Raw genomic sequence first — 25478 nt, 5'->3', positions numbered from 1 at the left:
GCTTTATCATTTTCTTTCCTTTACCTATTTTGTTGGAGAATAGCTAATGAAAGTGCCTTTTGAATAAATCAAAGAGGTGCCCCATCCTCAAAGGAGATTCTCAAACTCCCAAAAATTGAGTTACCTGTAATCTTTATGGTAAAGATGGATATAAAAGAATGAAAACCTAAGAATTTTATTGACTTGCTCATGAAGCTAATAATTATCATGATTAACTCAGAGACATTGGAAAACAATTTAATAAAATAGCCTGGCTCAGGAACATGCTATTCTATCTAATCAACGTCATTGAGTTTAGAAATTCAGTAATAAACTCAGTTTATTTACGAAACCAATATCTTAGATGTTCCAAAGACAGAAAAGAAAATAACTCACTTTTTTGTTATTCCCTGCACCTTGGTTCACGCTATCCATTTCCTAGATGCTCATCTACTAGTATTATTATTGAAGCCATGGCAGAAAGAGCATGTTTAAACTCTTGGTATTAAGGAAGAAATAAATCAAAAGAAGCTAAAATTATACAATACTCTAGGTTAAGCAGTGGAATATGTTCTGGTAATTGAAGAGTGGGCCAAAGTCAGGGAGTGGAACCTTCTTAAGATTATGAAGGAATGATATTCCTTTTTCCTCTGCAGTAGTGGCATGCAGCTTTTTTTCAAGTAAAATGATCAAGATGGCATCAAATTGATTATATTCAAGGCATGAATATATCAGCCCTAAGAATAACTTCTTGAATCCTTTCCCAGTAGGGAAATAAGATCTTTATTATAAGCCTTCGTGAAGCTATACCTGGGCCAGCCTTCAGGGCTGTGTCTAAACCAAATAGCAAATTATCTAATCTAAGTCACGTTTTTAATATATAATGGGAAAAATATAAAAGGATTGATTTTTAGATTCATTCTATCATTCATGTGTCCAGAAGGTCTTTAAAAAGTGTTTCATGTCTCATTATTCTCTTTAAATGACTTCTTTGCTGATAATATGTCTATAATATTTAGATACTAATATTCCTTGCCAATTAGCTCACAGAGCACTTTTTAAATTACATATACTACTGAATACATTCCTCTCTAAACAATTGTCTTCATTTGTGTACACTTTTTCCCCCTTCTCTACTTGATAGTTGGCTCCTTGAAGAAGAGAACTGGGATTTATTTTTTTGCTAAATATTTCCAGTACTGAGAACAGTGCTTGCAATGCTACTTGGTAAGAATTGATTGAAAGATAAATAATTCAATGTTGTTGTAAAAAAAAGAATAGCAAGTAATATTACTGTAAGAAATTATTTACAAAGTGCTCATATCTGAGCACTGCTGATCAGTCATACAATTTTAAAGTGTGGCTAAAATCACTCCCCTGTCCTAATTCTTTCTGATAATCTTTTGAATTTAATTAGAATAAAAATGTCTTAACTTCTCTTGATTATCCTGATGTATTATCTTCCCACAGGAAAATATGTGAAGACCTAAATAGAATCTTTTCGAAAGAAGACAGAAGGAAGGCCAAGAGCCACGTGAAAACATGCTCAAAGTCACTAATTATCCAAGAGATGCAAATCAAAACAGCAGTGAGGTACCATCTCACACCTGTCAGAATGGCTATCATCAGCAAATCAACAAATGACAAGTGTTGGCGAGAATTTGGAGAAAAAGGAACCCTCCTGCACTGCTGGTGGGAATTCAGACTGATGCAGCCACTGTAGAGAACACTATGGAGTGTCCTCAAAAAACTAAAAATGTAACTTCCATTTGACCCAGTAATCCCTCTCCTAGAAATATATCCTAAGAAACTAGAATCATCAATCCGAAAGGATATATGCACACCTATGATCATAGCAGTGCAATTTACAATAACTAACCTTTTGAAACAGCCTAGGTGCCCATCAGCAGATGATTGGATCAGAAAACTATGGTACATCTACACAATGGAATACTATGCTCCCATAAAAATGAAGAAATTATTACCATTTGCAGCAACCTGAATCAAACGGGAGAACATCATGTTAAGTGAAATAAGTGAGTCAATGAAAGAAAAATATCACATGATCTCACTCATTTATGGATAATAAAGAACATTATAAACTGATGAACAAAAAGATAGATACAGAGACAGTAAAGCATCAAACAGAATGTCAAATTACACCAGGAAGGTTAGGGAGAGGTTGGGGAGATAAGAGATCAACCGAAGGACTTATATGCATACATATAAGCATAACCAATGGATGCAAAACACCAGGGGGTGAGGGCATGTGGGGTGGGGTGGGGGGTAATGGTAAGATATGTACACATATAATACTTTAATAAAAATGGAAAAAATAAAATACAACAAAATGCAAAACAAAATACACAAAACCAATATATACAGAAGACCTCTACAGCAACAACAAATGCAACCACCAGAGAAGAGAGGATTAGGAAAGAGACAAGAGAGTAATACTCCTATATAATAAAAGTATAATATGCTAAGTGTCTGACCGATTGGTCGACCATTCAGTCAACCACTTGACCAGTCACTGGTTCTATTCTGTTCATCAGTTTATATTATTCACTAGATTCCACATATGAGTGAAATCATGTGACACTTGTTTTTCTCTAACTGGCTTATTTTACTTAGCATTTTACTCTCTGGGTCCCTCTGTTAGCCAGCTGTCAATCTTAATCACTCAGAAGTTTATTTCTGAAAGGGCTTTAGGTGGGGGAGGTGCTGTTTAGCTTCCCAGGAATATGGTGGGTGTGTCCCTGTCACAGAGCTACTTCTCTGCAAGTGTCCCAAAATATTATTCTGCCCTTGCCTAAGCAGAGATCCTTGTGTGCTGTCCAGTCAGGTTCCGGGGACAGTGGAGTGGATGGCATCTCCCCAAATCCAGTCACTGAAGCTCCCTAAGACTGTTCAAATCCATAAAATTGGCCTCTGCTTTTGTTTCCATTTTAAAAGCTCAAAATGCAAGTTGTGGCAGCCAGGGCTCCTGAGGGTGGGCCAGGCTGTATCACCTATAGAGGGGTATCTTTTTCCTGAGCTGTGGTTACTAGGAGTGATTAGCTCCTCTCAGGAAAAATGGCCATTTCAGTTTGGGGGCACAGTACCAAATGCAGGACTCCCAACTGCTGCTTTTCCACATCTCAGCACAATGTTCCCCACCTTGGCCTCTCCATAGGCACCTCAATTCCAGGTCTCCCTCCCTGCACCAAAGCCTTGGGTGAGTAGCTGCAAATGAAAACTCCCGTGTTCTAGTTTTAAAACTGTGGCTTTCTCTCCTATCAGCTCAAGTCTTCAGGCTCCCAACTCTGATGCAGCCAGCAGCACTGCTGCCTTTCAAGATTAGATATTACTTGAGCCAAGGGTATTGGCTTTGGTGCTTCAGAGTGTGGAGCCCAGTGTGGGTTTCAGGGATCAATTTTCTGAGGGAACAGACCCTCCCATGGCTCAGAGCTCCTTTCTCACTCTTGGGCCAGCCACCCCTGGGAGCTGGACAGCCCCTCTCATGACCTCACAATTTCCTATTAGTATCCAGGTGTTTTGTGTAATTTCTTCATGTGAGACTCCTCAGCTGGACCTCAGTTGATCTTCATTTAGTTTTAAAGGTATTGTATCTGTTGCTTAATAAGGCCAGTTTATAGAGTCATTTTTATATTTTAACGAAATTCTTGCATGAAGGGGTGTGTCCCTCAGTCTAGCCTGTACCCTCTCCAATCTGGGACCCTTCAAGGGATGTCCAACTGCCCAATTAGGCCTGATCCGACTGCCCATTTAGGATCGGGCCTAACAGGCAGTTGGGCAATCCCTCTCACAATCCAGGACTGCTGACTCCCAACTGTTCACCTGCTTGCCTTCCTGATTGCCCCTAACTGCTTCTGCCTGCCAGCCTTATCACCCCCTAACTACTCCCATGCCAGCCTGATTGATGCCTAACGGCTCCCCTGCCAGTCTGTTGGCCCCTAACTGCCCACATCTGTAGGCCTGGTCACCCCTAACTGCCCTCCCCTTGCAAGCCTGGTCTCCCCCAACTGCTCTTCCCTGCAGGCCCAGTCGCCCCCAACTTCCACCCCTTGCAGTCCTGGTTTCTCCCAACTGCCCTTTCCTGCTGGCCATCTTGTGGCATCCATCTTCTGTACACATGGTGGCAGCCATCTTGTGTGTTGGAGTGATGGTTAATTTGCATATTACTCTTTTATTAGATAGAATAGAGGCCTGGTGCATGGGTGGAGGCCAGCTGGTTTTACCTGAAGGGTGTCCTGGATCAGGGTGGGGGTTCCCTTGGGGCATGGGGAAGCCTGGAAAAGGGGCCTGTGGTGGTTTGCAGGCTGGCCACACCCCAGGTTACCAAGTGGAGGCCCTGGTATCTGGTATTTATTTATCTTCTATAATAGAAACTTTGTAGTCTTGAGCAGAGCCAAGCCTTCAGCTATAGTTTAATATGTAATACTATAGTATTACTTGCAATTAATGTGAAGAAATTATTTCAATGCAATTCTGGCAAAATCTATGATCACAAAGCAGCTTCTTAATCAAGAAACAAGGGACTAAAAAGATTAAAATCTAGAAATGTTTACTGAAGTTATTTTTTTTTTTAGCAAACTAGCATTTCATAGTACAAAGAAATTAACATAAAATGCCTATAATATTCTATTCTTAGGCTATCTATAAATATGTTATCTTATAGTTTAATGGATTAATTCATATTTTATTGTTCACATCAAATGTGAAGGATGACTCTGAATGCCTTACTTAAGCATGAAATCAGCATATAATAAAGCAAATGCAGTAAAACAAAAATGAAATTTCCTTTAACAATGAAAAACCAATAAATGTTTTATAATAAATTCAATTCTTATAATCTAAAATTATTGGCTTATGCACAATTCACTTTTAAAACTAATCTATATTCACTTTCATCTAAGCAAGATCTGTACAATCTCTTTCATTGGTTTCTGATAACTTTGACATTGGAAATTCCTATGGTATCAACATGGCCAAATCCTTGCCTCTTAGGATGTTATTGCTCCTAAAAGAATGACAGTGATGCCCTCAAGCATTACACAGAGACAAAGATGAATGCATTTCATTAATAGACATCTGAATCATTTTCTTTCCATCTGACTTTTATTAATCTTGGTAACATTGTTTTGATTCTATTTTATTTTAAATAGTTATTCTATACTAGAAACCTGATGCAAGAAGATTTGTGCAAGAATGGGCCTGCCTTCCCCTCATGCCCGCACCACCTTTGCTCTGACTGGAGCCACCTTTCCACCTTCCCAAGCTGCCCAGAGGCTCAGAGCAGCTGGGGCAGTGTGAAACAACTGCAGCCCCTAGCTGCTTGGTGCCTGTGTATGCAAATTAACCTGCTATCTTTGTTGGGTTAACTTGCATACTCACTCCTGATTGGCTGGTGGGCATCAGGAAGGTATGGTCAATTTGTATCTTACTCTTTTATTAGTATAGATAGTTGATCTTGATCATGGTAGTTAGGGTGCCAATGCCAGTGCTCCCCCCTGTCAGTTGAAAATCCATATGTAACTTTGACTCCCACAAAAACTTAACTACTAATAGACTTCTGAGCAAAAGCCTTCCCAATGACATAAACAATTGATTAACATATATTTTATGTTTTATATATAATATACTGTGTTCTTACAATAAGTAAGCTAGATAAAAGAAAATGTGATTAACAAAATCATAAGGAAGAGAAAAAACACTTAACAATATTTATTTTTTTTAAATTTACTTAACAATTTAAGTGAACCCACATGGTTCAAATCTCGATATTGAAGGGTCAATGTAGTTTAACGGATGAGAAATATAAAGCAATCTAACTTTTAAAAAATCTGCTTCTCTATTCAGAGGTTAATATTTCACTCTAAACTAAATACAAACCTCATAAAATAATATCATAGGCAGAATAAACTTAAATACAGTCAATCCTCGTTATCCATGAATTCCATTGTTTTCAAACTCACCTCCTTGCTAAAATTGATTTGTAACCACAAAATCAATATTCAACGTGCTTTAATAGCAGTTTGTGGACATGTGCAGAGTGGCAAAATGTTCCAGTCACTGGTCACACAAGTTCCCAGCTGAGGTCAAACAAGGTGACACGGGGCCTCTTTGTGTCAGTTTTAATACACAGATGACCAGAGGATGAAGACCATAAAGGGCAGTACAGAGGTACAAAAAGCTCCAGCTCTGGGGCCAGGTGGACAGGATTTGATACCCTTCCTTGGTACCTATTACTGGCACAGCTGGAGACAAGTTATTTAAAACTTCTGAACCTCATTTTCTTTGTGTAAAGAAAATGGAATCTATCAGAAAGGGTTCTTTTTATTATTTATGATTATAATGTATGTGGTAATATATAATGGTTCAGTATTCACTAATTGAATCTTTGCAGGAATTTTATAGAGCATAATTAACATGATTAATGAGAATCTACTGTATTTAGTCATGCACATATTTATTCTATTTTCATGCACATAAACCTGTACCACATAAGAGAATTAGAAAAGTATTATATATATATATATATATATATATATATATATATATATATATAATTAAGCATAAATTAAATATTTAAAATAAATGAAAAATGAAAAATATTATGGAATTACACAAGTTTACTTAAATTTCTCAGAATCTTTCCTCAGATAATTATTAGCATAAAATGTATATATATTTACCCCTGGGGTTTGAAGTGAACAGATTGTCCAGTTGCATTTAATTGGGATGTAAGGCAGATAAATGTTGAGGATTCCACCAAAATGGCACTAAAATAAAGAAATAAAGGAATTATTCTGGATTCTACTATAACAAAATTGAAATGACCACAAAATATTCTTTAAATTTTTTTTTTATCATTCATAAAATATAATTAGAATCAGAATAAACTGTAGTTTAAACAGTCCATGAATTCTCATTCTACAACTTAAAACACATATATAAGAAAGAGTGGAAAAATCTGGAATGGAAATATATTTTTTTTTAAAAATAATATTTTATAATGAAAGGCATCACCAAATTCTCATAGCAAGGAAATTTTGAACACAAATGACTACCCAAATTATATTTCAGAAACAAAAAGAAAATCACACATTGGCTTTCATGGATTGTTAGAGTTGTACACATTTAATAAATTCTAATCTTATTTACAAAAAATAGAAATGTTTAATTTGGGAGTAGGCACATTAGGAGACAGACTGACATTGGAGATCTTCAAAAAAGTCCCATTTCTGAGTAGGGCTACTGTTTTAACCTGTCTTGAAGCTCCCCAGAAAAATTCAGTTGACTCAGTCCTGTCTTTATTTGATCCAACTCAAAGAAAACACTATCACTTTGAATATTTGTTGAAAACAGTCAGTAGCACTTGTACCTAAGGCTGCTATACCAATTGGAACAGATATGAGCCAGCCAAAACATAAAAGAAATATCTAGGGAACCAGATGCCCATATGCAAGGTTGCAGTAGCTTGTTAGATCCCCCAATTATGTCAAAAATCTTCAACATCACCTATGGGAGACAATGATGTCTCACCAAATAAAAAATATCAATTAAGAGAGATTAAACAATATAACCAATTATAAATTCCACACTTAAAATGTAAATTATCTTAAATAAAAAATCACTAGAGGGCCTTAAAAGCAGGTCTGAGGTGGTAAAAGAACCAGTATACTTGAAAATAAGTAGAATAAAATCATTAATTATAAGGAACGGAAAAACATCAAGTAGAGAACATAAAACAGAGAGACTGAAATTAATAAAAGAACAAAATAGAAATTCTGGAGGTGGAAACTACAATAAAACATATGAAAAAAAATCATTAGAGAGACTCAACAATAGATTTGAAGTAGCAGGAAAAAAATAATTAACAAACTTGAAAGTTGATAGAGATTATGCAATCTAAAGAAGAGAGAGAAAAATAATAATAAAGAAAACACAGCAAAGTCTCAAACATATACAGTACACCATTAAACTGACCACCATAGAATTACGAAATGGAAATTAAAAAAGAGAAAGGAAAAAAAGCAGTTTGAAATACAGGGTGGGTGAACAGAGCTGGAACCATTATACTTCCTGATTTCAAACTGTTATTACAAAACTATATTAACTAAAACAGTATGGTATGGGCATAAAAGCGGACATAAAATCAATGGAACAGAATAGAGGGCCCAGAAATAAATTCATGCATATACAGTCAATAACGTAAGACAAAGAAGCAAGAATATACAATTGGGAAAGGTGTCTCTAAAATAAATGGTGTGGGGAAACTGGACAGTCACATGCAAAATAATAAAACTTGACCACCAAATTACACCATACATAAAAATTAATTAAACGTTGATGAAACCAAACATTTTAAGAAGAAAACATAGATATTAAGCTCCTTGACATAGTTCAAGGAAAATATTTTTTTTAATATGACACCAAAAGAAAAAATAGCAAAAGCAAAAATAAACAAGTGGGACTACATCAAACTAAAAGACTTCTGCACAACAAAATAAAAAAGCAGCTTACAGAATGGGAGAAAACATTTGTAATTCTATAAGGGACTAATATAAAAAAATATAAAAATAACTCAAACAACTCAATAGCAACACACACACACACACACACACACACACGAAAAAACCTTTATTCAAAGAAAACATACAGAATGATAACAGGTACATCAGCAAACATCAGGGAAATGCAAATCAAAACCACAATGAGATTAACAAGTGCTAATGAGGATGTGGAAAAAAGGGTAACCTTGCTCATTGTTGGTGGAATTGTAAAATGTTGCAACTATTATATTGATAAAAAGCAGTTTGAAGGCTCCTAAACATTTTAAAAATAGAGCTGTCATACTACCTAGCACTACCAGTTTAGGGTATTTACCCACAGAAAACAAAAACACTAATTCCAAAAGATATTTGTACCCCTATGTTCATTGCACTACCAGTTTAGGGTATTTACCCACAGAAAACAAAAACACTAATTCCAAAAGATATTTGTACCCCTATGTTCATTGCAGCATTATTTACAGCTAGAGGCTCGATTCACAAAATTTGGGTGATGGTCCCTCGAAGCCCCGGCTTCCTCAGCCCGCCCTTGCAGCCCCTTGCAGACTTAGCTGGCCCTCATAGCCTTGGCTTTTGTCCAGAAGGTCATCTGGAAGGTTGTTCGACTGTTTGATCTAATTATCTCTTTATTATATAGGATGGCCCAAATATGGAAACAACCTAGGTGTCTGTAGGTAGATGAACAGATGAATAAATGGTGGTATATATACACAATGGAATATTACTCCACGAAGAAACAAATGTACTTAGAGGGTATTATGCTGAGTAAAATACGTAAGACAGAGAAATCTAAAGACCTTATTAATTCACTTATATGTGGAATCTAAAAAACAACAACAACAACAAAAAAACCCTACACAAAACAAATGAATAAGCCAAACAAAAGAAAAACAGATCCAAAAATATAAAGAACATGCTGATGGTTGCCGAAGGAGAGTGGGATGAGGATATGGGCGGGGGGGGGGGGGGGGGGGGAACCACAAAGATGAAATCTTGCCATTTGTGACAACACAGATGGAATTTGAAGATATTATACTAAGTGAAATAAGTCAGACACAGAAATACAAATACTACATAAACTCTCTTATGTATGAAATCTAAACAAAACAAAAATCCAGCTCAAAGATACAGAAAGCAAATTAGTGGTTCTCAGAAGTGGGGGGTTCATGGAACTTCACCATTGGATAAACAAATAAATGATGGGAAGTCCTCTTTATAAAATATTCCAACAAACATATTTCATAAATGATAGAAATGGAATATCACCATTTTGCACTCCCAATAAATAATGGATGTACTCATTGGACATCAATAGCTTCTAACATTCCAAAAAATATACAGTGTATGCTTCCTGGTAAAAGTTGCATCACTTCCTTTAATCTTTAATTTTAAACAAAACTCCAAAAATGCATTTCATAAGTCATTAAAAGTGAAAACATTGCATTAGTAAATATTCACTTAATGTAAAATAAAGCAGTCATGGCAGCATAGATAAACAAAAAATAGACATGAAGTATATAGAAAAACAAGTGGAAACTGGCAAATGTTACTCCAACTATGTTGATAATAACAAATGTCAATGCATTAAGCAACTTAATCAAAATGATCATAATACCATATCCTATATAATAAGAGGATAATATGCAAATTGAACATAATGGTGGAATGACCAGAACAACAACTCGACCAGTCACTATGATGTGATTTGACCACCTCTTGGTTCCTTCCCCCAGCTGGCAGGCTCCAATCTCTCCATGGCAAATGAGGAACCGAGGGTGGGTAGTGGGTGGTACAAGGCCAAGACCCCTGCCCTGCCAGTTACCCCACAGACAGGGCAACATGTGACAGGGGCTGGGCCAGTGAGAAGGTGGGAACAACTGACCTCTTGGTCCTTCCCTCAGCCCGCAGGATCTGATTACCTCATAGCAAACTGGGAACTGGGGGTGGGGCCATCAGCAGGCAGCTGGGGAAGATGGCCCTGATTACAGGACAGGCCTAAGGGCCATAACCACCCATAACTTTCATGCACCGGGCCTCTATAATTAAGCAAAACAAGATTCAATTATATGTATACATTAAGCATGTGCAGGGCTTTTTTTGTTTGTTTGTTTTTTTAGTATCAATAAAGATTTTTTTTTGTAATCAATCTTTATTGTTCATATTATTACAAAGGTTCCTCATTTCTTCCCCCCTCCATCAGGTTCCCACCCCACCCTCCGCCCCCTCCCCATCCCCCATTGTCCTCATCCATAGGTGCACAGTTTATGTTCAGTCTCTTCCTCCCTCCCTATCCCCGATAGTAAATCCCTTTTCAGATAGTAAATCTGTTACTTAGCATTTTCTCATATCAATAATACCTCCACATGCCCAATGATACACTTCACACAAAAGACATTTCCAAATAGGTCAACCAGCCTCATCCAGACCCCACCCAAGGCACTCACAGATCAACACCCCAGCGCTATACTAACTCAACACATCCGGATCTAAGCCTTCATCACTTGATTCAGCAGACCCTCAAGTTCCCGCAAAAGTTTCCAGCCATGTCTGAGAGGCAGCCGTGGGGCAGGGGCAGGCGAGGAGCAAGCTGTTTCGGGCCTGGCTGCTCCGGGCCTGCCCTCTGTTGCTCTGGTCCGTTCCACAACCAGCTTCTCCGGGTCTGGTCACTGCTGCTCTGACCAAGTTGCTCTGGACTTGGCTGTTGCTGCTCCAGGCCTGGCTGCACCCGACCCGGCTGCTCTGGGACCAGTTGCTACGGGCCCTACCGCTCCGGGCCTGGCCGCTCCCAGCCTGGCAGCCGCTGCTCTGGGCCTGGCCGCTCCCAGCCTGGCAGCTGCTACTCCAGGCCTGGCCGCACCAGACCCAGCTGCTCCGGGCCTGGCCGCTCCCAGCCTGGCAGCCGCTGCTCCGGGCCTGGCCGCACCAGACCCGGCTGCTCCGGGCCTGGCCGCTCCCAGGCTGGCAACTGCTGCTCCGGGCCTAGCCGCACCAGATCCGGCTTCTCCGGGCCTGGCCACTCCCAGCCTGGCAGCTGCTGCTCTGGGCCTGGCCGCACCCGACCCAGCTGCTCTGGGCCCTGCTGCCCCGGGCCTGGCCGCTCCCAGCCTGGCCGCTCCCAGCCTGGATGCTCTGGGCTTGGCTACTGCTGTTCTGGGCCTGACTGCTCCCAACCCGGCTGCTCTGGGCCCGGCTTCTCCGGGCCCGGCCACTCCGGTTCTGGGTGTTCCTGGACTGGCCACCCTGGGCTTGGCCGCCTCTGCCTCAGGCCTGGCTGCCACTACCCCAGGTCTGGCTGCTCCAGTGCTGGCCGTTGATGCTCTGGTTCTGGCTGCTGCTGCTCCGAGCCCGGCTGCCACTGCCTTGTGCCTGGCCACTCTAGGCCTGGTCGCCGCTGTTCCAACATTCTGTCCCTTTTTCTTTTTCTTTTTTTAAAAACGCATTTATGTTGCAATGTTGGCTGGTGAGTTGAGTTCTGACTTAATCTTTGATTTTTCAAGATCTTCTTTGTATTCTTTCTTAAGTAATTTTACTATCTTTTGCTCTCACTTGATTTCTTCACATTGAGAACTTCTTTGGTTTCTTCCTCCTTGTCCTGGGAGCTCAGCAGGTTGGCCTGTGGCACCCCTTTGTTCTCGGCGGGCTCCTGCGCTGCTTCAGCCTGTTGCTGGGGTTGGCGCCGCCCAGGAATCAGCCCTCGGCCTTGGCTCCGTTGCCTGCGCTCAGCGGTCGAAGGCTCAGGGGCACCCACCCCCCTGGGGGCCCCATCGCCTGACTCCCTGCTGGCGCCCGGCTGGCTGGTGTCCGGCAGGGGCTCCTGCTCCCTGTCGCGTTCCTCCAGTCTGGAGCTTTCTTTCTCCCTCCGGCTAGGGGAGTCCAGGATCAGAGACAACAGACTGTCCTCTGCGCACAGTGTGGGCGACTCCGGGGGCTCGGCCTTTTGCTGCTCTCCCAGGACTCCACCTCACAGCCCCGTCTCCCTCTGCTTGAGCTTGGGTGCCCAGGGATTGGCCCAGAGCCAGGGTTCAGAGCAGTCCGGACTGAGGCTCAGCGCCACCGGAGGCCCTGTTCCTCCCGGCTAGGGTAATCCAGCATCAGAGTCAACATTCAGTCCTCTGCGCACAATGTGCATGCGACTTCGGGGGCCCCGCCTTTCGCTGCTCCCCCGGGATTCCACCTCACAGCCCTGTCTCCCCCTGACGGAGGCTGGGTCCCCAGTGTCTGGCCCATAACTGGGGCTCAGCGCTGCTGGTTCGGGGGTTCAGCCCAGGCTGGGGGTTCTATTTCCTTCCTGCTAGGGAACGCCAGGCAGCACCCAGCCCTCTCCTCCTCTCCGGCTGCAACCTTTCTGCTTGCGCGTGCGTGCGGGCGTGCAGCATGTCTCCGTACCTTAGGCTTTTTTTCAGCTCCTCTGATTTTCCTTCTGGTTTTCTCCCTCCTTCCTGTTGTAGAGTTTTCAGTCAGTCGACTACCTGTAGCTCTGGGCAATGTCCTCTCTACATTTTAGTTGTATTCCATTGAAATTGTTGTGTGCTGCTGCGGTTAGGTGTCTACCCGAGCAGCCATCTTGGATCCTCCCCCAAGATTTTTTTTTTTTTTTTTACGATAAAGCAAAACAGTCCTAGCCAGTTTGGCTCAGTGGATAGAACATCAGCCTATGGACCAAAAGGTCCCAGGTTCAATTCCTGTCAAGGGCACGTACTTTGGCTATAGGCTCCTCTCTGGCATGGGCCCTGATTGGGGCTTGTGCAGGAGGCAATCTATCTATGTGTTTCTCTCACATCGATATTTCTCTCTGTCTTTCCCTGTCTCTTCCACTCTCTCTAAAAAAATCAATGGAAAAATATCCTTGAGTGAGGATTTAAAAAAAAAGAAAAATAGAGAATATCAAGGAAACCAGAAGGTTCTTTGAAAATATAGATTACATTGACAAACTTTTACTTAGACTCATTAAGAATAAAAGAGAAAAGAATCAAATGACTAAAATAAGGGAATAAAGCAAGGCCATCACTACTGACTTTTTTAGGGGGGGGGGGGAAAGGGAGTACTAAGAAAATTTTTGTGCTATCAAATTAGATAAAATATAGTAAATATGCCAACTCCTAAAATGGCAAAAATTGCTGCCCAGAGTGGTTCAGTGATTGAGCATCAACCCATGAACTAAGAGGTCACTAGTTTGATTCTGTGTCAGGGCATATGGCCAGTTGCAGGCTCAATCAATAGTAGGGGACATGCAAGAGGCAGCCAATCAAAGTTCTCTCTCATCAATATAATAATTCTAAATCTCTATTCCTCTCCCTTACCTACTCTCTAAAATCAATAAAAACATATTTTTTAAAGTAATGTTATATTTTCATTAAAAATGAGCAAACCTAGTAACTATGCTACATATAATTTAAGGGAAAATATTATAAGACTTTAATTTTATTTTAAAATACTTATAATATGATATTATTAATAAGAAATAAATACTTATCATTTTGGAAGTGTAGCATTTAAAATCATGACTCTTTATTATTATTCAAGAGGCACGGTGCATGAAAATTCGTGCACTTGCAGGGTCCTTCAGCCCAGCCTGTTCCCTCTCACAGTCCAGGACTCCTCAGGGGATGCCCACCTGACAGTGTAGGCCTGCTCCCTGGGGGATTGGGCCTAAGCCACAGTCGGACATCCTTAGCGCTGCCAAGGAGGTAGGAAAGGCTCTACCAATTCCTGAAACTTTGAGATTTTCTTTCAACTCTGCCACTAGAATGCAATGCTTAATATGTTTGATCCTGATTTGCTCTAGAGAACTGCAATCAGCCATTTCATTCATTTGAGGGAAAATATTACTCAGTGTGTGTGTGTTAGAGGCATGGTGCATGAATTTGTGCATAGGTGGGGTCCGGTCAGCCTGGTCAGGAGGAGGGGACATGAGTGGTTGGCCGGCCTGCTTCATGGTCGAACTCCTGGTCAAAGGAACAATTTGCATATTAGCCTTTTGTTATATAGGATATACACTGAGTGGCTAGATTATTATGCATTCAGAGATTATAATAATCTGGCCACTCAGTGTATTTGTTGCTATTATTAAATCTCAAGATGCACAAATGCATACATGATGTATAGTTTTAATCAATAATGATACTTTAAGTAAAAATGAATTTTTTTGCCTGAATAGGTATTTCTCTTTTGGAAATTAACAGTTTAAATACTTTAGAAATAAAGTATCTGTTAATTTTTAAAAAATTTTAAATTGAAAGATCTCAAAAAAATAAGACATACACAAAGTTAACAGATGTGATATAACCAGTATTAGTTTTGTATACCGTATTTTCCAGCATATAAGACGACCCCCTAATTTTACAGTTTAAACATAGGTTTAGGCCTATATTCGCTGTATAAGACTACCCCCCACTTCCGAGGCAACACCAGTTCTTTTTTTTAATTAAATTTTTAATGAATGACATTTTTCGAACATACCGTAATATACCATACATTGATACGATAAATGGAAGGTCTCTTCACAAATGGCAATGCCATGAACTTGACCGAGAAACAAGAAATCCAAAAGAGAACATTAACAATGATGGCATCATCTGGAAAGAAAATTACATGAAGAACTTGCAGAAAACGCTTGTTTGTGACTGACTGGGATGATAAGAGGTTTTTCTAGGCAGAGGAGCATTGTGAGCTTAAAATCCTTCAAAATCCTCATCATGTTCTTCTTCTGACATCGTACAATAAGTTCATCAATGACCTCTTGTGGTACAATTGTAAGACAGTCATCATATGGATCAAATTCCGAATCAGATGGTGTGGCTTCAGCTTCAGCTTCCCCTTCATCTTGCCACAAGAAGTCATCCTCCATACCATCCAAAGAATTTGATATGCCACACTTCTTGAAAGACCTGATTACTGTTTCTTCAGTAATATCATTCCAGGCTTTTATGACAAAGTTACACAAAACATCCAATTGTGGTGCACGCATGTTTCCTCCTTTTGTAAATAACTTTTCGCCGCTAACCATCCACTCATTCCACTGTTCTCTAATGTGATCTTTAAATGACTTGTTTAGGCACACATCCAGTGGCTGTACCAATGATGTCAATCCTCCAGGAATAACTGCCTCATCTGTGTTTATTCTTGCCAGCCTGTTCTTTGTGCTGGTAGTTAAATGAGCCCTGAACATATCCCACACCAGTAGGCTACGTTCTTGACGAAGTCCACCTGGTCGCCTACTCCATACATTATCAAACCATAGCTTTACCCCTTCTTCATCCATCCATCCTTTTTCATTCACATGTACAAAAACTCCAACAGGGAACTTGATTTTCGGCATTGTTTTTCTTTTAAAAAATAATCATTGGTCTTAGTTTGGCACCATCAGCTGTACATGCTAGTACCACTGTAAAACTGGACTTCTCATGTCCTGTTGTTTTAATTAACACTGTTTTTGCACCTTTTGGATTAACAGTTTTATTTCCAACCATATCAAAATTCATAGGAGTTTCACCCATATTTCCGATCTGACTTAATGCATAGCCATGTTTCTTGCGCTGTTGTATTACATAATGATGGAAAAGACTTACTTTGCCGTCAAGATCTGCAGGTAATTTTTGTGCAATTTTGGTCTTTTGCCTCAGTACCAGATTGTGCCTTTCCAAGAACCTAGTACTCCAGGATACAGTGGCCTTAAATCCTTTGCTGTTATCTGGGTTAGATTTGGCCCACTGAAGTGCAAACATACATATTTTGTTTCGTGACACTACATAACCATTTTGACGATGCTCAAGAACCATGTCTGCTACATGCTTTTCGAGTTCTGGTCAATAAGGGGTGCCTCTTCTTAATGCACACTTACTCCTTGGCATACTCTTTAATGTATCTTCATTTGCTTTCCAGTCTTGGACCATCTTTTCTGTTACTCCATATTGTCTTGCCGCAGCAAAGTTATTGTGTTCCTTGGCAAAGTTTACAACTTTCAGTTTGAAACTGGCTTCAAATTTCCTTCTTCTTGCTGGAGCCATGATGGGTTCTTTTCTACCAGCCATTTGTTGTATACCCACTAATCTTTTAGGCCGGGGTTATACAGTACTGTAGCTTCAGCTACACACAGAATGTTCTATTACGGTACCTTTTAACTCACTGTATGTGTCGTGATACAGCAGCTTTGGCTACACAGAACGTTCCTGTGCTGCAACTGTATGTACCACGGTGAGCCAATCACAACAAGCAAAGGTTCAAAGGTTATAATAGACCGCCTCTCTGACTCTGGCCAATCTGAGCAGGCTTTTTACTAGAACACAGTGTAGCTTCGGGTACAGAACATGTATAATTTGCATGAATAAAAAGCCTGCTTGGATTGGCTGAGTTAGAGAGGCGGTCCGAGCAGCCTTGCAGTGATTGGTACGGGATCAAGTTGGAAAATTCGTTTAGCGGCATATCCAGACGATTTTCAGGATCCAGTTGGAAAATTCGTTTAGCGGCATATCGGGACATTTTTCTGGATATACTCAGCGTTTAAGACTCCCCTCCCCCCCCGATTTTTCGGTTGACTTTTTTTCGTTTCAAAAGTCATCTTATATGCCGGAAAATACGGTAGATCAAATAGCATTTCAAGAAAAATTGATTTATTTTATTAGTTGTTCCATTTTATCTGATAATGTTTATAAATTTATAGGAATGCAAATACAAAAAATGTATCCTCTAAATTGTTCATGTTGAAGAAAATTATGCATTTCCATTAAGATTGTATATAGTTAACAGTAATGAAATTACACTGAAACAATAACTTACTTGAAGTCGCCAGCAGTATGGAAGGGATTTTTAACGTTCACAGTGATTTCTTTCCATGTATAACATGGGCTTTTGCATTTGATAATTTTCTAAAGTAAAAAATAAAGACATACTAAATGGTAAGAACAAAAAAAGGATAACCTGAATCATAAAACAAAAGCTTAAAGCATCTAAAAACCTGTTCATTCAAATATTACAATGATATTAATATATATAATTACTTTTTTCCCAGAAACATTGCACTGAAAAAAATCTGAGTGGGAAGAAATAGAAACATATTTCATATTTTACTTCATCACTCTACTTTTGCTACAACTGAACTGTTACAATATTATCTCCCAAATGTATTTCCTTAAAATATTTTAATGACTGAGCATTATAATAATTAATTACATATACCTAATAACATGACATAAACAAGAGGCATGTGTATATGTGAGTATGCACACAGGTGTGTGTGTATGAATACCTATCTATGTATGTGTGTGAGTGTGACATGCCTGCATTTATAATACGGTGGCTTACACTGATATATTTTTAACATAACAAAAGTACAAATATAAAATTTATCATGCAAATTACCCAATGGCTTTCCATAGAGGAAAAGATTCTCAGATTTTTCAGACTAATGGTGCTCTTACCTTCTTTTAATTCTCCATTATTACCCACTCTTCCTCCTGGTAACTAAGACCATGAGTATTCAGATGGAGCAGTAAAAAGAGACCACATGAGTTTCAAGTGTCAAGAGTTTTAGCCATGTTAATGGCAGGCTAAAACCATTCATGTCTCTTAAATACATGTAGCAAAGCAACATTTTGTTTCATAAAATTTGTGTGAATGGATTGGGAGGTAATTATTCAGGAGAAAATCAGAAGATTGTAATACATATCTCAGTGGCAATCATATGCATGCTTCCTACTCTGGGTGTCATCTACCTAATAAAAGAGTAACATGCTAATAGACTGTACCTTCACAGTACCCAATCAGGAGAGAGTATGCAAATTAACCCAACAAAGAGAGTATGCAAATTAATCCAACAAAAATGCTGGGTTAATTTGCATACACAGGTGCCAAGTAGCTGGGGGCAAAGTGGGACAGTTGCGTCATTTCCATGGCAATGACACAGGGTTTCCCCACACCCCAGCTCCTCCAGGCTTCTGGGCAGCATGGGAAGGCAGAAAGGCATCTCCAGGTTGGAGTGGAAAGGCGGCTCCTGCCAGTGTGAAGGCGCTGCCAACAGCCAGGGGAAAGAAGGCCCATTTTTGCATGAATATTCATGCATCAGGCTTCTAATTAACTAATAAGCCAGTCAGTCCTAACAAAACTGACCATCATTAGAGTCAGTCTACTTACTTCCTACCCATGCCATTGCACACCTAAAATTCTTTATACTCCATATGGAAATCTGGCACAATAACAAATTTACTTCTTTACCATATGTCCATGGTGGGACATAATATTCAGCCAGAATACTGACTATAAAAAGTCAATCATAGTAATGTCTCATTCATGTTACAGAAAATTTTTAAATCCTTCTCCCTTTGGAACATCATTACTTCTCAATAAATGCTAGCCTTAGCATTATCTTTATAATGCCTTTAATACACAGGACACTTAAGATAAATTAAAGAATTTTCTTTGCTGTATAAACTACCAACCCTTAATTTAAATAAAAGCAGACGCAAGCCCAAGAAAAAGAGCTATGCTTGGGATGCTCAACAGCATGGAAAGAGAAGCAAAGACATACAAAATAGGTAAAATATACTTACTATGGGATTAAATTTGCGGACTTCACCCTTAAGAGCAAAAATCATTGTAGTGCCTCCCACTGCCATATTAGGTATTGAAATTAATATTAGTGAAGCTTTGGCAGGATGGAGGAAGCGACTGTTGAATTTCACAGTAATCTGGATTTCATCTCTATTTAATAAAAGATAAAAGATAAATATTTTATTGAAAGAAGACAACTAACCATCTGTTCAGTGAACCAATGCCTTCACTCTGCAATATAATCATTTCTAGAATAAAATTCAAGACTATTGTTGATCTCAGTAAGCCTATAATCTAGTTGTTATCAGTTAAAACCTCTTGATCCAACCCTGTGTCCTCTTTGGAGAAGTGTCTATTCATGTCCTCTGCACATATGTTTCATCAGATTATTTGTTCTTTTTGATATTGTGTTATATGATTTCCTTATATATCCTATATAATAAAAGGCTAACATGCAAATAGACCAAATGGCAGAACGACCGAACGGCAGAACAACTGCACAATCGGTAGTTATGACATGTGCTGACCACCAGGGGTGCACACGAAGCATGGCATGCATTGTCATCAGGCAGTAGAGCAAGGAACTGGCAGGCATCAGCTGTGGTAGGGTGCCAATCGCTGTCATTGGAGCGAGCTTTGGTGGCTACTAAAAATTATTTGCTCCTGTGTGCAGTGGTCCCACCCAGGACTTGCACCTGCTGCTGTCACCATCCCTGCTCACACCCACTGACGGCACCCGGAACCGCCACTCTCACCTTTGCCTGCACCCAGCACCAGCCCTTGGTACCTTCAGTGGGTGCTAGCCACGGCTGCCAGCCCCAATCGCCCTTCAGGGCTTCTCCACCTCCCCCAGCTCCTGAGGGATGATTGGAACCGGCAGCCTCCACTAGCACCCGCAGTTAGAGCCACCACTTCTCACCTACTTCCAGTGCTTAGCACCACTCCCAATTGCTCAGTGCTGTCAGCTAGTATGAGTGGTGGCTGCTGGCCCTGAAAATCCCTGAGGGCTTCCCCACCTCACCCTGCTCCTGAGGGGCAATGGAGCAGCAGCTGGCACTAGCACTTGCTGATGGTGCTGACCTGCTTGCATGCTCCTGGCACTGGCCCCAATTGCTCTGCACTGTCAGGGGGTGCGAACTGGGTCAGTGCTGTCAGTCTGTGGGAGTGGCAGCAGCAGAAGCAGGGCTACCAGCAGACAGGGGACCAGAGGCTGCAGCAGGAGGGTCCAGGCAGAGGCACAGAGGATGGGCCAAGACCCGCCCCAGTGCCCAACACAGCCTTGCAGCCCACAGTTCCTTTCAAGGTGCATGAATTCGTGCACCGAGCCCCTAGTTTTTATATAAACCCCTTATCAGATATGAAAAGATACTCAATATCACTAAGCATCAGGGAAATGCAAAGTAAAACAATGAGATATTAACTCATACTTTTCAGAATGGGTATATCATCAATAAATCAACAAATAAAAGCATTAGTGAGGACGTAGAGAAAAGGGAATACTCATCCATTATTGCTAGGATTTCAAATTGGTTTAGCCACTATGGAAAATATTATGTAGGTCCCTCAAAAAATCAAAACTAGAGCTACCATATGACCCAGAAAGTCCACTTCTGGGTATTTAACTGAAGAATGCCAATACACTCATTTAAATAAATATTAGTGCCCCCCCCCCCCATGTTCATTGCAGCATTATTAACTATAGCCAATATATAAAATAAATCTAAGTATCCATAGATAGTTGAATAGATAAAAAGGAGTTGGTACACACACACACACACACACACACACACACACACACACACACTGGAATATTACTAAGCAATAAAAAGAATGAAATCTTGCCATTTGAGGCAACATGGATAGATGTAGAAGATATTATACTGAATGAAATAAGTTAGTAAGAGAAAGCTAAATGCCATATGATTTCACTTATATGTGAAATCTGAAAAATAAACAAACAAAAAACAAAATAGGAACAAACTCATAGATAGAACAAACTGATGGTCACAGATAGGAGGACTGGGTACAAAAGGCAAAAAGGATTAAGTACAAATTACCAGTTACAAAAACAGTCATGGGGATGTAAAGTACACCACAGAGAATAAAATCAATAATATTGTAATAACTATGTATGATTTCAGATGGGTACTAGACTTATTGGGGTGATCATTTTGCAAGTTATATAAATATCTAACCACTATGTTGTATTCCTGAAACTAACATAACATTGTATGTCAACTGCAGTTAGAAAATAATTAAAAAAGAAAACATCTTGATTCAGTCTGTAAAATCTAAAGTTAACTTCAATATATAAGTAAAATCAACTAAATATTAAATTTTCTAACAACTAGATAAAGAAAAATATGTATTTTGGGGTGAATTTCATAGGACATTCTGTGCTACTGTTTAAGCAAAAATGTAGTCATGTCACTGGTTTTTGGTCACCTGGAGAAAAAAATGAGAAAGACTAAAAATTCAAAAAATAATTAAAACTATGGTTGAAAATAAAATTAAAACCTCAAAAGAAACTAACGATATATAAGTAGCATGGCTTTATTTGTAATATATATGTAATTTTAAAAGTAAAGAAAAAATGCCCATTCCCCTTAATCTTCAACTTCCTAATCTAAAACAGTAACAAAGTTAAAAGTCTATGGCCTTGGAGATTTTACTTCCTATGCCCTACAGGGGAATGACAGCCATAGTATTCTAGCAACTCTGCATGACAACACAAAGTACACATGTTGTGTCTTGGCATAACATAACATAGGAGGATAGAGACTCATGAAATGCTGCTCATTTGCCTCCCAATCTCTCCTGAAGTCTGAGGTTTGCTACCTAGCCCCTTCAGGGTGTAGTTACAAGCTATAAAAGTACTTATTTGCAGCATAAAACTATCAGGATAAGGTGTTCTACTGGTCCATGATGCTGTCATCTGACTCTTTGTTTTCTGTTTTTTATATTATTTTATTATTTTATTTTTTACTAGAGGTCCAGTGCATGAATTTTGTGCATGGGTGGGGTTCCTAGGCCTGGCCGGTGATCAGAGCTGATCAGGTTCCCCATCTCCTCACCTTGCCCCCTCCTCCTTCCTTTATTTCTCACATCCACCACCACTAACCCCTGGTTCTCTGTACTAACCCAGGGTCCAGCCCCAATCAGCAATCGAGACCTGCCAGCTGGAGGGAGGGACTGGGAGGTAGGCCAGCAGGCCCCAATAGAGGCAGGTGAAGGGAGGGCTGATCGGGGCCTGCTGGCCCAGGGGAGGGATGGGGGGAGGTATCCGGGAGGTTGGCTGCTGGCCTTGAGGAGGAAGCTGGCCCTTGGCTCCCTGGAAAAGGGGCCACATCCATCGCCACCCAGCCCCAGTTCTCCATCCCAACTGGGGCCTGCCAGCCAGGGGAAGGGACCAGGAGGTTGGCGGTAGGCCCTATCGACAACCAGGGCCTGCAGGCTGGGGCCAGCTCCTGCATTAAGCTAAATCTATTTTGGTTCATCCTATATATTAAAAAAAGGGGATAATATACAAATAAACTGAACATCAGAACAATGAAACAACCAATCAAAGCGTAATATGCTAATGATATTCTAAGGCTGCTCAACCACTCCCTATGATATGCATTGACTACCAGGAGGCAGAAAGTCAACTGGTCAACCAGTCACTAAGACGTGCATTGACCATCAAGGGACAGATGCTCTCCTGGTAGGTTAGCTTGCTTCTGGGGTCTAGCCGATAGGACTGATCAGGCTTGAGCGAAATTGGCCAGACACACCCTGGAGCCCTTCTGAGGTTCCTCCCTGGCCCAATAGTGCACGGGTGGGGTCCCTCAGCCTGACCTGCATCCTTTCACAATCTGGGACCCCTCGGGGGATGTCAGAGAGCCAGTTTCAGCCTGATCCCACAGGCCACTCACAGCAGGTAGGAGCTGAAGATAGCATTGCACTGCAGGTTTTGGCCTGATCCCTGCAGGCCAGCCAGAGGGACCCTACCGGTGCAAGAATTCGTACACCATGCCTCTAGTTCACATGTGTCAAACACAAGGCCCGCGGGCCAAATCCGTCCCGCCAGGCCTTGCAATGTGGCCCGCACCGTGCTGTCATCACTGCACTCCGCTGCGTTTCCATCACAATGACAGTTTATGACTGTTCAGTAAACCATTTGGCCCACGATTTAGGCTGGATTTTAGATTTTGGCCCCTTCTCTGATTGAGTTCGACACCCCTACGTCTAGTTAGTTTATATTTGTTAAGTGTATGCACCCTGGTAGTCAGTGCGCATCATAGAAACTGCTCATTCCGGTCATTCTAGTTATTGTCATAATGGTCTCTTAGGCTTTTATCTATACTAATAAAAGGGTAATATGCTAATTAGACCAGGAGACCTTCTGGACATCATTCCAGACAAAGCCATGGTGGCGGGGCCAAGGCACAGGCAGTTAGGGGCAATCAGACCAGGAAGGGGGGGAAGCTGGGGATGAGCAGGCTGGCAGGGGGGCAGTTGGGGGTGATCGGGCCAGCAAGGGGGGGAGTTAGGGATGAGAAGGCCTGTGGGGGGTGGGGGGAGGCAATTGGGGGTGAGCAGGCTGGCAGGCAGAATGGTTGAGGGAAATCAGGCAGGCAGGCTGTTGAGCAGTTAGGAACCAGCAGTCCCGGATTACAAGAGAGATTCTGACTGCCAGTTTAGGCCCAATCCCACAGGGGTCCCAGATTGGAGAGGGTACAGGCTGGGCTGAGGGACACCCATGCACAAATTTTGTGCACCAGGCCACTAGTATATATAGATTATGATAAAAATATATATCATAAAAAGAAAACAACAACAATATATTACAGAAAAAGATTCACCGTAATAATTTTTAATTGTTCACTACAAAACTATATGCACATTGTTGTAGGGCAAATGCCTAGAACTTCATCATCTTACAAGACTGAAACTCTATACCTATTAAGAAATAACTCCCATTTCCTCCCCCATCCTACCCCCACCCCTAGCAACCATAATTGTACTTTCTGTTTCTATGAATCTGAGTGCTTTAAATACTTCTTTTAGCAAAATCATGCAGTATTTTGTTTTTATGACTGGCTTATTTCACATAGCATAATGTCCTCAAGTTTCATTCATTTTCTAGCCTGTTGCAGGATTCCCTTTCTTTTTAAGGTGGAATAATATTTTTTAATCTTTATTGTTGAAAGTATTACATATGTCTACTCCCCTCTCTCCCACTGACCCCATCTAGCGTGCCCCCACCTCCCACCCCAGGCCTTCACCACACTATTGTCTATGTCCTTGGGTTATGCATATATATGCATTCAATTTCTTTGATTGATCTCTTCCTACCCATCCACCCCCACCTTCCCTCTGAGATTTGACACTATGTTCCATGCTTTATATCTCTGGATCTATTTTTCTTCATTAGTTTATATTTGTTCATTAGATTCCATATATAAGTGAGATCATGTGATTCTTGTCTTTCTCTGTCTGGCTTATTTCACTTAGCGTAACACTCTCCAGGTCCTTCCATGCTGTCTCAAGGGTAAAATATCTCTTTTTCACTGCTGCATAGTATTCCATGGTGTAAATATACCAAAGTTTTTTGTTTTTTTTTATCTACTCATCTGCTGATGGACACTTGGGCTGTTTCCAGATCTTCGCTATTGTAAATTGTGCTGCTATGAACATAGGGGTACATACATTCTTTCTAATTGGTGTTTCAGGTTTCTTAGGATATATTTCTAGAAGTGGGATCACTGGGTCAAATGGCAATTCCATTTTTATTTTCTGTGGAAACTCTGCATTGTTTTCCATAGTGGTTGTATCATGCTGCATTCCCAACAGAACTTATGATGATTCCTTTTCCACATCCTCGCCAGTACCTGTTTCTTGATGTATTGATGACAGCCATTCTGACAGGTGGGAGGTGATAGGTAATTGTCATTTTAATTTGCATCTCTCTCATGATTAGTGACATTGCACATTTTTTCCATCTGTCTCATGGCCATTTGTATGTTTCCTTTGGAGAAGTGTCCATTTAGGTCCTCTACCCAATTTTTATTGAGTTATCTTCTTTTTGTTGATTTGTAGGAGTTTATATTTGGATATTAACCTTTTATCAGATGTATCATTGGAAAATATGTTCTCCCATACAGTGGATTCTCTTTTCATTTTGATGCTATTTTCTTTTGCTGTGCAGGAGCTTTTTATTTGATGTAGTCCCATTTATTTTTTCTTTTGTACTCTTGCAATAGGCATTAAATTTTTGCTATATGAGATGTCTGATATTTTGCTGCCTATGCTTTCTTCAGTAATTTTTATGGTTTCATGACTACATTTAAATATTTTATCCATTTTAGTTTATTATGGTGTATGGTGAAAGTTGTG

At 40.5% G+C, this 25478-nt stretch overlaps 1 protein-coding gene across 1 annotated transcript in view; it reads right to left on the bottom strand.

Moving 5' to 3' along the window:
* Positions 1–25478, bottom strand: part of CFAP47 (cilia and flagella associated protein 47) — a 396096-nt gene that overhangs the window by 165706 nt on the left and 204912 nt on the right. Inside the window, 3 exon segments of the mRNA XM_036439773.1 lie at positions 6700–6764; positions 17331–17419; positions 19100–19250. Of these exon segments, the coding sequence (XP_036295666.1) occupies positions 6700–6764; positions 17331–17419; positions 19100–19250 (305 nt within the window).

This window comes from Pipistrellus kuhlii, unplaced genomic scaffold, assembly GCF_014108245.1.
Source record: "Pipistrellus kuhlii isolate mPipKuh1 unplaced genomic scaffold, mPipKuh1.p scaffold_m20_p_16, whole genome shotgun sequence".
In the NCBI taxonomy this organism is placed as follows: domain Eukaryota; kingdom Metazoa; phylum Chordata; class Mammalia; order Chiroptera; family Vespertilionidae; genus Pipistrellus; species Pipistrellus kuhlii.
The sequence above is the reverse complement of the archived record's forward strand: the minus strand, read 5'-3'. Positions and strand labels throughout refer to the sequence as shown.